Raw genomic sequence first — 13,551 nt, 5'->3', positions numbered from 1 at the left:
TTTGAAAAGCCTTGGAGCATTGTAAATGCACCAAAATATGCAGGTCTTTCATGAAATGGTACAGTGAGCAGCAATATGGGAAGTTTAAAAGATTTTGTATGGACGAACATAACAAGTATGTTTACCACATCATTATTCTGGCAATTCAGAGTGCATAACACTTAAACTGTATTTGCCACATAGCATTACAAACTTTTAAAAGTGGAGTCATTGAAAACTTACATTAAACATTTTAAGAATAGAGTCTGATATAGCTTCAGTTTAAGCAAACTAATGGAAGATACCTGTTGATGCCAGTAGGTTTGGACTTGAGTCATTTCTAGTAAGTCATCTAAATCATCTAAATGGTTAGTTTTCTGATTTGAAGTTAAAGCATTTCTATTAATTGTAGTTTTCTTAATGTACATGCAGCTGGGCTGTTGACATAGATAGAAATTGATGATCAGTGAAAAGTTCTTCAAAATTAAGATTTACTGTCATATGGATATTCTGTGATTGGTGCTTCCTTAACCACAGTTTAAAACAAAATTATAGTATCATGGGATTGACAAAGGGGAAAATTTATTACTAATTTTGCTTAATGTAGAATCTGAAGTGCCTCTAATCCTAGAGTTTTTCTGGGTTGGGTTTGTTTGGGGTTTTTTTTAATGCACAGCTTAAATTTTGATTATTTAGTGTAATTCCAAGATGAGATTTTTATTTGAAACAGAACAAGGATATATTGATGATTCATCTCTATCATAAAGTCATTTGGTAATGTTCTAAAAATATTGATTTTAATCTTGCTTAAAAACGGCTAATAGATTGTTGAATTGTGTTGCCTCCCGATAGATATTGATGAATGTCAGACATCAGGAATTTGCATGAATGGTCACTGCATAAATACTGAAGGATCCTTTCGATGTGAGTGTCCACCTGGCTTGACTGTTGGAGTTGATGGTCGTGTGTGTGTAGGTAAGTGAGATATTTTCTTTTCATTGAAAAGCAAGTGGAATTATCAGGTTGTCAGATTAAAGAAATACATCAAATGGCATCCTTCTAGATAATGTTGACATCAAACTACAGAGGATCTGTTCTAGGATAAATCTGGAGTATTCTTCTTTTGTTCTGCTATGTGTCTTTATTCATGTATGTGCGTGTATATGTATGTATATTGGTACTTACATTCAGTTGTGTATCATTCGCTCCAGATCACTAAAACAGGTACATACAACAGGTTGCAACACTGATATTGTCACATTCCCCTTTTCATTTCTTTCTCTCTGTACCATAGTGTTAATAAAGAAGAAGCTCTAGCAGGAGAAATAGTGAAAACCAGATAGACTTGTTTCTGTGAACTAGGATATCCTTATTAAGAATTACTAGGAAATCTTGCATTGTGCTATCCCATAAACCTAGTGTTAAAAGTCAAGAAGCTTAAATTCCTCTGTGGAATCAGAGTGGCACCACCTCTTGTTTACCTGTTATTCCTATAAATTAAATTTACGCTATTTACTCTTCCTGGCATCTCTTTTTGGTTTTGAAGCATAGCCTTTCTAGTCTGCTGATGAATAATCTTTTGTCATATAATTGGAACTGCAGCCTTTTATCCCTTCAAATGTTGCTGCGTAACAGTTTAGAGATTCTTCATGCAACTCCACCAGGAGCTCTAGCATAGCTTCAGGGAGCTCACCAGAGAAAAATGGAGCATTTTCAACCTGATGAAGCATAAAAAAGGGTAGGGGGCAAGAGATATTACTTGTTTTCTACTGATTGCTGATGAAAGAGGTGGAGAGGAATATACATTTTACAAAAATTTCTGGGAGTGATGGGACTACATGCACTAGGGACTGCGATACTGCAAAGTGGCTTAAACCAATTTAATCCACAGGAGATACCATCATTCTGATACCATCAGAATATCAGTTCTCTGTCCTTGTAAGTTTCTTCTCTCCTAGCTCATGAATGTATCTAACGTCAGGCATATTGGTTACCCAAGACTCAGTTAGTGGACAGGCATGACATTAAGCTTCAGCAAGCAAATGTGCCTGGAACGGTGCCTCCTTGAGTGAAAAGCGCACCTCTGGCACCATCACATTAGCTTCATTTTTGGTATGTGGCCTTGTGTGCTAGATGCTGCTGATTAGTGGACTGCTATTTGAGCTGGTATTAGATCAGGCCAGCTGGTTGTGTCATGATGTTTGACAGGTTGATGAAGCAGTAAAGGCAGAGAGGAGACCGCTGGCTTAGCTCTGCAATAGTCGTATATATTAATCAGTGTAATGACTGTTCTTGCTGATGGATGCATATATGTCTTATCTGCATGTGTCCACATAAAGAAAAGACAGCCTTCATCACTGTGTTTGGAGGTTATCTGGCAACAGAGGGATGTGAGATACTACATCCTACATTGCTATTATCAATTCATTTAAAATAAAATTTTAAAATGTGCAGAACTTCATCATTCTTTAAAATAAAGCCTAGTGCAAGTATTCCTATCAAGTGCCTGTGCAGGCTGGCCCTTTCTGCCACCACGTCAGTTTAAAAAATGCATGGAAAAACCTCAGAATTGCTTAAAAAATAGGCTAATAAAAAGCCAAAACACTTTCTCAGTCTCTCAGTTGGAATCCAAATATTTGTTGTTTTAAATAAATGAGATTTTTTAGTAAGCAAAACTGTACGAAAGATTGAACCAACAAAAGCAAGGCTTGTTCTCTCCTGTGTAGTAGCCAAGTTGTTTTCTTCTGGTTTATTAAACATTTGGAGAAAAGCCATGAAAAGATAAAACAGTAAGAAGAGGCTTGATATACTCCTTTTAATATAGGAATTTCACTGCTTAATGGCACAGCAGCAAAACCAGATTTGAGTACAAGCTGTTCAGTACCTTTTTTGTGGTCCAAGTTGGCCTCATCTTTACCCCTGTCAGTGATACAGCTGCAAATAATCAAAGCAGTGCTCAATTTTCTGTGCTTTCATTTACCTAATGCCATCACAGTTCTAGCAGCTAAAGGCTTCACAAGTTCACCATCAGCTGTGAATGCTATTTTTTATTTGAAAATATTCAGCTCCACATGTCACATAGCCTTAAGATTTACCATAAATCCTTAAATTTTCAACAGGAAGTATCATTAATATGACAAAAACCATAAGGCAGAATCATGATTTATTTGGAAAATTCATCTTAAAAAGATGATGTAATTATTCCAGTCATAAAGTAACATAGGAAATTTCAAACATTGCATAACAAAACTATCCTCATACAGGACCTTTAGAATAGAATTTCCAAGCCAATCTGCTGTTCAGAATTTTATGTGTGTGTGTGTATGTATATATATGTTTATATATACATACACATGGTGTGTTAACTACAGGAATTCTCTGTTGGACTATTCTGTCCCTTATATTGCATGAACTGAATAATACTTTTCAGACATTCTGCTGCTAGAAGAATATTTGTAGTCTGAAAGTTAATAAATAACAGTATCCCCATAAATGTGCTAGGCAATTAGCAAAAAGATAAAATCAAAGAGCCTATAGTCTGATTCTCATACTCATACTTTGGGCTGTTTTTTACTTCTGAATAGTGCCATTGATTCTGGTGGGACTACTCATAGAATAAATCACCTTTTTTTGAGTATTAATAAGTATGGCCGAGTCAAACACAAAACAATTGTGGATTAAAACAGTTATACAAGTTTGGAAAAAAATACCACAAGGGAGAACAAATGCTTAGAAATGTTAGATAAATACTCAGAGCCAAACTAGCATTTCAGGTTTGGCTATACTTCTAACTGCAGCTCCATGCTGGATTTTTTTTTTTTTTGTGTGTGTTTGTGTTTGTGTATCACCTCAGAACTTGTACTGAGCTATGGCTATAGCTTTGTGCAATGTTGTTTGTTCTCTGCTGAGACACTTCTAATTATAATTCAGTCTGCAGTTCACGTCTCTGCTCAAAGCTATAGCCATGAGGACAAAATAACTAAGTTTTATTTTACCCTGGTTATTTTACAGAACCATACCTCAAAGTGCTTGTCATGAGAATTGCGTGATTTGACCTTCTAAGGAACCTGGATGGGTGCAGTGACTTTCACTGAGAATAGGTCAACCACTGGTCCACCTGACCTTAACCACAGATAACGTTTGCAGATGTTGAAGTGCTACACCACAAAATTTAAGAGTCTAAAAATGCTGTTCCCTGGGATACAGTTGAGTTTCTTATAAACAGGTGCACAGTTACAGCAGCACCAATGCTAAACTCTGATTCATGGCATAAAGTAAGTTCTCCAGTGTTCTGAAATTAGTAGCCAAAGGCTGATCAAACTATACATGGGGAGCAGCGCAGGTTCATCATTAAGGTGCACACTCAGAAGTGTCGTGACATGGGGAACCAGAACTTGGTGAGGTGCCTACAGCAACTAAGCCACGGACAAAGCACAGTGCCTGTCCTTCTCAGCCTTGCTATCAGCATGGGAAGCACAGCCCAGGGAGGACATTCTTCCTGTCATATGATGGCTATTTTGGTTCTGGAGAAGCCAGCTTGGTTCTTCATCCTGCACAAGCTTTGTGAATCACTGACTGTGTAGATAAGACTGTTCTCCTGTAACTAGTTAGGCAATCATCCCCAGGTTCCCTGTGCTGCTTCTATAAAAACATTGGTTTATGTACTTGCTCTTTTCTTACACAGAGCAGTTGCTCAGTACATCTGTAGCTTTCTCCAGCTGCTTCACACACTTCTCATCTTTGAAGACCTTTCTACAGAGTATTTCTTTCACACTTTCCAACCATTTCTCCCCCTGCAGTTTCCCTCAGTGCCATTTCCTTCCCTTGAATTTCTTCTCCATTCTTGCCCAGCCACATAGCTAGGGGGAAGCCTTCCCTTTTGTGACAGGGCAATGATTGAAGCCCCTTTATTCATGGCAGAGTGGCATCTGGACGTGTCAGAGGTCAAGGGAAAGGATGTAATGCAACTGTTTTGCAGAGTACATGAACAAACATTTCCTTTGCAAAAATTATTGATTGTTGTCAAGCATAGTAATCTTCTCCTGCTGTTAAGTGCAAGCAAATTGTGCTGGCTTCGCCTAGACTCTTGGCAAGAAATAAACCCTGAAATAGGGGCTACATTTAGCTGTGCTCCAGAACTATCTGTTCCATGCGATACCAAAAGCAAGAGAAAACATTTGTGTACAGGCAATTCTGTTTCATAGGAGCCAGCTTACAACACTCAAGGAGCAGGCAGAACACATAAGGAATTGCCAGTTCCTATTTGGATTGACACAGGATATTGAACATCCACTGTAAGATTCTTCATGCAACTTTTCTATGTTGTTTTGGGGTAATTTTTTAAGTAGGTAACTGTCTGGATTCCCTGAGACCCTACTCAGTTTCTGGGTGCAGCCAGGCTCATGTCCAGGCCACAGTGTATGGTAGTTTTAATGAGAGATTGACAAGGAGCATAAATTAAGGCCATGTTCTGGCCTGGTCCATAAAGATGCCTAAAACATAGGATATTTCTGTAGCACCAACAAGTGTCTGTAAAAGTATAGGAGTGAAAACTAAAGGCTGTTTACTCCATCTGTATCCTGCAGTTCTCAACCACACACTCAGGTGGGCTGTCCAATGACATCTCCAATATTATCCTGTAAGCAAGTATGAAACAGGCATCTAGCCCTGGAATGACCAAAAAACCAAAGCAACAAAACCCCAAAACAGCTTTAAAAAAAAAAGCAAAAAAACCCGAAGCAACAAAATACTTAAAAAGCAGTCTGAGAGACATTCTCATAGTTCTTGGGTAAGTATAGCAGGTGGTTATATCTGCAAAAGTAGGGCTGAAGGCCTGCCTTGGAAGATAAGTCTTACTACATCTTACTGGACAAGTCAGTCAAATTGATTTATATGACTAAATCAGCTGCAAGACTGGTAGTATGCATATGGTGAGTTCTGGAGCTGTGTGGCTGTCCTGTATAATTTTTTTGCTGTCTCTTACAGCATGATTTTTGAGGTTGGAGATCTTCCAGGTATCTGTTGTGTAATAAGTGGTGGTTTGTCCTGGCCGTGTTTTCCAGCCCTCTCCCAAGGGATGGCACTGTAATTTACATGGTGGCTTTTCAGTCACAAACCTCCAGAGATTTATGTTCTAGGCAGTAGTGCCACTTTCCCCACTACCTAGTCACGAGTAAGAATTGCTAAACTGCTGTTGCTAGCTAGGTATTGGGACCTCTTTGATATCCTGACCCTAATCCAGCACTGGTGCCATCTTATGTATAAACCTGTTAAGATAGCCATGTCACATAAATGCTGGTCTGAACATCTGCTGAAATTGCAATTCTGTTCAAAATTTGTAAATACAGTAGGAGGCTGTGCTCCTCCTTCAGAAACAGGTGACGCCCATATTATCAGCCCTGGACTGCTGGTGACTTATCCTACATCAGGAACCATTTTGGAAGTAAATAAGAGATCCGTGTGTCTAGGTTACGGTTGTAGTACTGCTCGAAGGAAAAAATTAGTCACCACATGCTGATTCAAGCCATTCTGTGTTTCTTACTGAGATATGTGTTCATGGATTTACATAGCTGCTCTGGTGTGTGGGTCATCTTTGTTGGTCCTATGGAGTGCTTTTAAATTTGCTCTGAGTATGCTAGTTTAGGTGGTTTTAAAGTGCTCGCGAGAGAGGTCCAGGAGCTAACCATTTTGAAAATTGTCCTTGATGCTATAAGGATTATTGTAGCAGAGCAATGCAGATGTAGCCAATGTAACAATTTTGTTGGAACAAAATTTTTTTTTTTTTAAGCTCTCATTGAGATAGTATGCATACATTTCATTCTCAGCCTAAGGAATTTATTTATTTCTTTGCTTGCACTCTCTTAGATACTCATATGCGTAGCACATGCTATGGAGGCATCAAAAAAGGAGCGTGTGTCCGTCCTTTCCCTGGTGCTGTGACAAAGTCTGAATGTTGCTGTGCCAATCCTGACTATGGTTTTGGAGAGCCATGTCACCCCTGCCCTGCTAAAAACTCAGGTAAAATTTTGTGTTTGTTTGACTACTACAGTGAACATACAGACTTAAAAAATGTTGTTCAGATCAGGTTGTTCATTTATTTCATGCCTTAAAGAGAAGTGAATAGGGTACTGAATGGAGTTGTACACTGATTCTGGAAATGGTTTCTCCTTTAAAGAAAAACCGTCTGGTGTTTTATGTTGAGTGTTTGTGGGCTTATGCATTGTAACATTTGAGGTGAACCTAGTTCCAGAGCTGACCAGACTGTGCAAAATTCAAGACGAAGAACGTGAGTATGCTACGGATGAAGTTGCATTCCTGATTTAGGTGTGGCTATAAGTGATGGTACTTTAAAGAGAACAGGCAGAGTTCTCTGATGAATCTGTAAATTTCCTAATCGAATCAATCCAGTTTAAGAGCAGCCCATGTTAATTTTAGAAATTTGTATTTCATTTTATAAGAATCAGTTTTCAAAATAAACCGGGGGGATTGATTAAAAAACCTCTCCTGAACTGAAAGGATTTATCTTGGACAGCATTTCCATTTAGGGTCATTTTCTGAGATAACACAAAACTACTTAGAAGAAATGGAGTAAAACTGGCATTATGGTTGAAATCAGTAACTTAAGGAGACAGTACTGTCAAGACTACAATGAAATCGCTTGAGTGTTTAATTCTTGTTATCAAATTTCATTTTTGTATATATTTGAAAGTTCAGGGTGGAATGCTCCTTGATGTATTTAGCTATATTATTGATAAACAGTTATTTCATGTGAACATTGACATTTTATTAGTTACACTGTAGAAAAATTATTTTGAAAAAAGTTCAGGTTGATTTGGCTTAGGATTAAAAAGATGAAAAACTGGAAATAACATTTTCTTTTTTCCCCCACATCTCTTGCTTCAATTGAGTAGCTGAATTCCATGGCCTGTGTAGCAGTGGAATAGGTATTACTGTGGATGGACGAGGTATGTTGCACATTTTCTTTAATGTATATGATTCAAGGTTAAAAAAAAATAGTTATATTTTTTGTGAACATACTAGAGTGGAGTTTTTTGCCTCAAGATTAATGTGTTGATTTTAGTGTTTTCATTATCAAAGTATAATAATTGAATGTTGCCTAAAGAAAACACCAGAATTAATTCTCTACAATATTGGATTTTGCCTGACCCTGAAAGAAAAAAGAGGTCATCCATTTTAAAGGTTTGACCTATAATTTATTTTTTTTAGAATAGGCATAAGACAGTTCTCCCTCATTTGGGGAATGACAGGAGCCACTTGCATTTGCAGTTGATATTCAGTCAGCTGGGATAGTAATACAGCAGTTTTTTACACCAGATCCAGTGTTCACTACATGGACCATTTCCACAGAGGGATTGTTTCTCTGGTGAGCTAAAGTTGGAAGGGAGCTTGTGAAAAAAGATGCTCCTAAAAAAAGTCCTGAAAGTGAGCACTTGCATTTAGTACTGGGAATTATGAAGCTCCAGCTCCTGTTTTGAGTACCACAGAGAGAAGGATTTTTAAAACCAATAGCTGAGATAGGCCTGAAGTAGGGGTGACACCTGCTGCAACTGCCAAATAAGTAGAGTGGGTTGAAGAAGGAATGGTGGAACACAATATTGTGATTTATTGCTAGGTAGGTTCCTGATGAGTTAATAAAGTTGCAGCCAAATTAAAGCAGATACTGTACATTTAATGTTTCCAGGCATTTAGTTTGTATAGCTTTTATCCTTGTCAGCATTAAAACTCCAGTTCAGCAGGAACAGAATGAGACTCTTTGATCATTATACTTAGTAATAGCCTACATAACTTTTTAAAATAGTACTGTAATAAAATAAATTCTTTTTCTGTTCAGTACTGTAAGTGTGTATGCATAGTTTTTCTCTTCTCTGTGAGCTCATTGCTTAACATGTTGCCAAACTTAAAAGTAATTTGAAATCCATAAAGTTTGTAAATTCTCTCAGTTTTCTTTTCAGTGAATTATACAAAGTCCATTTGAAGAATCTTTAAATTTCATGAAGAAATAATGTCAGTATACTCTAATATTGGTGTACAAACAGCATCCTACCAGGAGAATTTGCCCATAGTCTGGTAGGGAGGTTAGATGTTCTTTTGTATCTATGGAAAATACCATTTGTCAGTAAAAACATAAAACCAGTTGTGATCTCTGCGAACTGTATGATCTCTCCAGGGTTCATGTATCAGCTAAAGTCCCTCTTTGTGTAGGTTTATTAAAAAAATGCTAGTATTTTCTGTACATCTTGTGACCTTGCAGACAATTTTCTTGCTGTTACTCCTATCACTGCTTATACCAAGGGACTTTGTTTGCAATTCCGTTTCCTAAAGGAGAGGAATACTGATCCTACATTCAATCCCTAATAAAAATTCTGTTGTGTTCCTCATTTTATCGAGAGTGAGTGGGAATTCACTTTATCAGTGAAGCTCTTGTCATAGAGATTTTATTTGACTTTTAGTTGATGCAGTCTTAATTAACAAACTATGTAGTTCATCACCACATCCCTACTCCTCTCATTCCTCTTGTGATTAGCAAGCACAAAACCTTCATGACTCAATGTGAGAGAAATCTGAACATAGGTGAGGACAGAGATTTTGCAGCCTGGTTCAGTATAAAAAGTAACAGGAAGGTCTGGAGCTTCTGAAATCATTAATTTGATAAGGAGAGAAAGGGTCATGAAATTGTGTGGTTTGTCCCTGTGGTGGCTTGACCTAGGCTAAATGCCAGGTACCCACCAAGTTGCTCTATCACTTCCCCCTGCCCCCTTCCCCCTTTTTTCTCAACAGGGCAAAGAGGGCAAAGAAAATAAGATAGGAAAAAAACAAAAGCAGTTTTAATATAAGCACAGCGAAGCAAAGGTCCACACGCGGAAGCAAAAAAGAAAACAGATTTATTGTCTACTTCCCATTAACAGGCGATGTCGGGCCTTCTCAGGAAGCAGGGCTCTGATACATGTAGTGGTTGCCTCGGAGGACCAAGGGTGACCCCACCCCCTTCCTCCTTTCTCCCAGCTTTATACTGAGCAGACGTCATATGGTCTGGAATATCCCTTTGGTCAGTTTGGGTCAGCTGTCCTGGTTGTGTCCCCTCCCAAGATCTTGCCCACCCCGTCCCACTGTGGGGGGGAAATGTCGGAAAGAGCCTTGGTGCTGTGTAAGCACCACTCAGCAGTAGCCACAACACCAGTGTGCTATCAACACCCTGCCAGCTCCCAACATAAAACACAGCACCAGGAGGGCTGCTACAGGGGAAAACCAATTCTGGCTCAGCCAGACCCAGTACAGTCCCCAAGATGCAAACAAGTTTAGTAAACTACAGAAAACTCATTAGTCAGAAGAAAACATAAAGCTGAAATAATATGCTAATTCATGCTTTCTTATGAAATTTTCAAATGTGTCATAGCTTTGAGCTTAATCCAGGCATAGCATGATTTTTCCAAATGCATATCAGAGTATGTGTAAATTATGATCTAAACTGCACTATGATTAAAGAGGAAATGTCCTTTACAAAAAGTTGAGCAGTATAAAACAAGCTTTTTATGAAGTCACAGCTAGGCCAGCACCCCTACTGTTCTTTTTTTGGAAAGGGAACTATTTAAAGTAATGGGTTTACCGTATGGGAAGAAATAACTTAATATTGAAAAACCCTCTTTTCCTCAGAGGCAAAAAACATTAAACTAGCCTGTTCCTATTCTTTCAGTTCCTATGAATATTTTGGAATTTTCCAGCTACAGCAGAAATTCTATATGGGACTGTAAATTTGGGGAATATACCTCATTCATCATCCTATTTTGTTGATCTGAGAAAAATTTTAAATTTCCAACAAGTGCTATAATTCCTGTAAGACTGAGTATGCTGTGGTGTTGACCTATGCATTAGTTCTGTATTAGGAAAAGTATTTCTGTTACCTAATATTTTATAACTTCTTACCTACATCCTTAAACCACAGGCACTGAGTACACAGGCTAGATATTTTGCATCCAGGTATTCTTACAAACATGTAGTTCCCTAATGATTTAGGTTGGAAAGGATATCTGGAGGTCATCCAACCTAACCTTCTGCTAGAGCAGGGGTGACTTCAAAGTTGGATAAGATTCCTCAAGGCCCAGTGGAGTTCAGAAAATTTCCAAGGATGGAGTTCCTGTAGGCTCTCTGGGCAGCTTGCTCTAGTGCTTAACCACTCTCATGGGGACGAATTGTTTTCCTGGTGTTTAGGTAAAATTTTCCCTGCTGTAATTTGTAACTGCTGTCTCTTGCCCTGTCACTGTGTACCTCAAAGAAGAGTCTGGCTCCACCTTCTCTGTAACTGTTTATTAAGACCAGAGAACTTCTAATAGATGTTCCTCTCATCTTCGCTCTTGCTGGCTAAACAAGTTCAGTGCCCTTAGCCTCTTCTCATACATCAGGCACTGATCCTGCTAGGGAACTTCAATCACCCTGACATCTGCTGGAAAAGAGCAAAGCAAGCTGTATGTAGTCCAGGAGACTCTTGGAGCGCACTGAGGATAATTTCTTTATTCAGGTGATAGCCTAACCAGAGGAGAAGTGTTACTGGACCTGTTCCTTACCAATACAGATGAACTAATTAATGAGGTCAAGACTGACAGCAGCATGGGCTGCAGTGATCATGTGCTGGTAGAACTCATGATCTTGAGGAATATGGGCCAGGTGAAGAGTAAAGCCAGGACCCTGAATTTCAGGAGAGCAGACTTTCAGTTGTTTAACAAATTAGTGCATGGGACCCCCTTGGGAAACTGTCCTCAGGGATAAAGAAGCAGAACAGATCTGGCAGCTCTTTAAGGACATTTTCTATAGATCGCAAGAGCTCTCAATTCCCACATGTAAGAAATGAGACAAGAAAGGCAGAAGACAAGCGTGGCTCAGTAAGGACCTCCTGGTCAAACTAAAGTGTAAGAAAGAAATGCTTAGGCAGTCAAACCAAGGACATGCATCCAGGGAAGAATACAGAGAGGATGCCCAGGTGTGTAGGGATGGGATCGGGAAAGCTAGGGCTCAGTTGGAGCTGAGTTTGGCAAGGAAGGCAAAGTTCTACAGGACATTGGTCAGAAAAGGAAGATTACAAGAAACTGTACACGGACACACACAAACACGACAAATAAGACAGGAGAACTAGTGACAACTGACGTGGAGAAGGCTGAGGTACTCAACAATTTATTTTCCTGAGTTTTTATTGGTAATCACTCTTACCATATTTCTCAAGTCTCTAACATGAAGGCAGGGACTGGGGGAAGGAACAAAGTTCCTTCTGTCCCAGGAGACGATCAGGATCAAGACCACCTGAGGAACCAGAACATACATAAGTCCATGTGACCTGACAAGATGCATCCCAGGGTCCTGAGGGAACTGGCAGATGTAGTTGCTAAGCCACTCTCCGTCATATTTGAAAAATGGCAGTCAAAGTCCCCAGTGACTAGAGAAAAGGGAATATCATACCAATTTTTTAAAAAGGGTAAAAAGGAGGACTGTGGGAACTACTGACCGATCAGCCTTACTTCAGCGTGCAATATGATCATGGAGCAGATCCTCCTGGAATTTATGTCAAAATATGGAAGAGAGAGGTGATTAGAGATAGCAAACATGGCTTCACCAAGGGAAAATCATGCCTGACTAATCTAGTGTCCTTCTACGATAGTGACTGCATCGGTGAACAAGGGAAGAGCTACTTATATCATCTACCTTGACTTCCTTAAGGCCTTTTGTACTGTCCCCCACAACGTTCTTCTCTGTTCACTGAATTGGAGATAGATGTGTTGATGGATGGACTGTTAGATAGATAAGGAATTACTAGATGATCATGTGCAGAGTTACAGTTAACGAATCAATGTCCAAGAGAAAACCAGTAACAAGTGGTATTCCTCACGAGTCCATATTGAGACCAACACTGTTGAATGTCTTCATCAGTGACACAGATAGAGGAGTTGAGTGCACCTTCAGCAAGTTTGCCAGTGACACTAAGCTGAGTGGTGCAGTTGGTTCACTAGAGGCAGGAGATGCCATCCAGAGGGATCTTGACAGGCTTGAGGAGTGGACCCATGTGAACCTCATGAAGTGGCCCAAAACTGGACACAGTATTCCAGGCTCGGCTTCACTAGTGTCAAATAGAGGGGGATAATCACTTCTTTCAGCCTTCTGGCTGCACCCTTGCTATACCCTTGCTGTGAATGACAGCCCCAACATCCATTGAGTCAGATGTTGTCCACATCTATCACAGGATCAGGTTTTTCATATCTTTCAGTATCTGGTTATCTTCTGTGTTGATTAATACAGATATTAATGAGTGTGCATTGGATCCTGATATTTGCACCAATGGAATTTGTGAAAACTTACGTGGCAGCTATCGTTGTAACTGTAACAGTGGCTATGAGCCTGATTCTTCTGGAAGGAATTGTGTGGGTAAGTTGCTCAATTTTTTTATTATTGTTGAATAATTCATCACCATATTGATGCTTATTTGAATTGACAGAATTTAGGTTGCAAGACGTCTACTTCTTAAAACTACAGTGAAAATGCAAAAAATCTCATAATGAAACTGCATTTCTC

General features: G+C 39.1%; 1 protein-coding gene across 1 annotated transcript in view; it reads left to right on the top strand.

Annotated features, from left to right (window-relative positions):
- Positions 1-13,551, top strand: part of FBN2 (fibrillin 2) — a 175,620-nt gene that overhangs the window by 74,916 nt on the left and 87,153 nt on the right. Inside the window, exons 15-18 of the mRNA XM_074855232.1 lie at positions 832-954; positions 6,844-6,996; positions 7,890-7,943; positions 13,279-13,404. Of these exons, the coding sequence (XP_074711333.1) occupies positions 832-954; positions 6,844-6,996; positions 7,890-7,943; positions 13,279-13,404 (456 nt within the window). The remainder of the gene's footprint in view (positions 1-831; positions 955-6,843; positions 6,997-7,889; positions 7,944-13,278; positions 13,405-13,551) is intronic.

This window comes from Strix uralensis, chromosome Z (genome assembly GCF_047716275.1).
Source record: "Strix uralensis isolate ZFMK-TIS-50842 chromosome Z, bStrUra1, whole genome shotgun sequence".
NCBI classification, from domain to species: domain Eukaryota; kingdom Metazoa; phylum Chordata; class Aves; order Strigiformes; family Strigidae; genus Strix; species Strix uralensis.
Note: the sequence above shows the minus strand (reverse complement) of the source record. Positions and strands in the feature narration are given on the sequence as shown.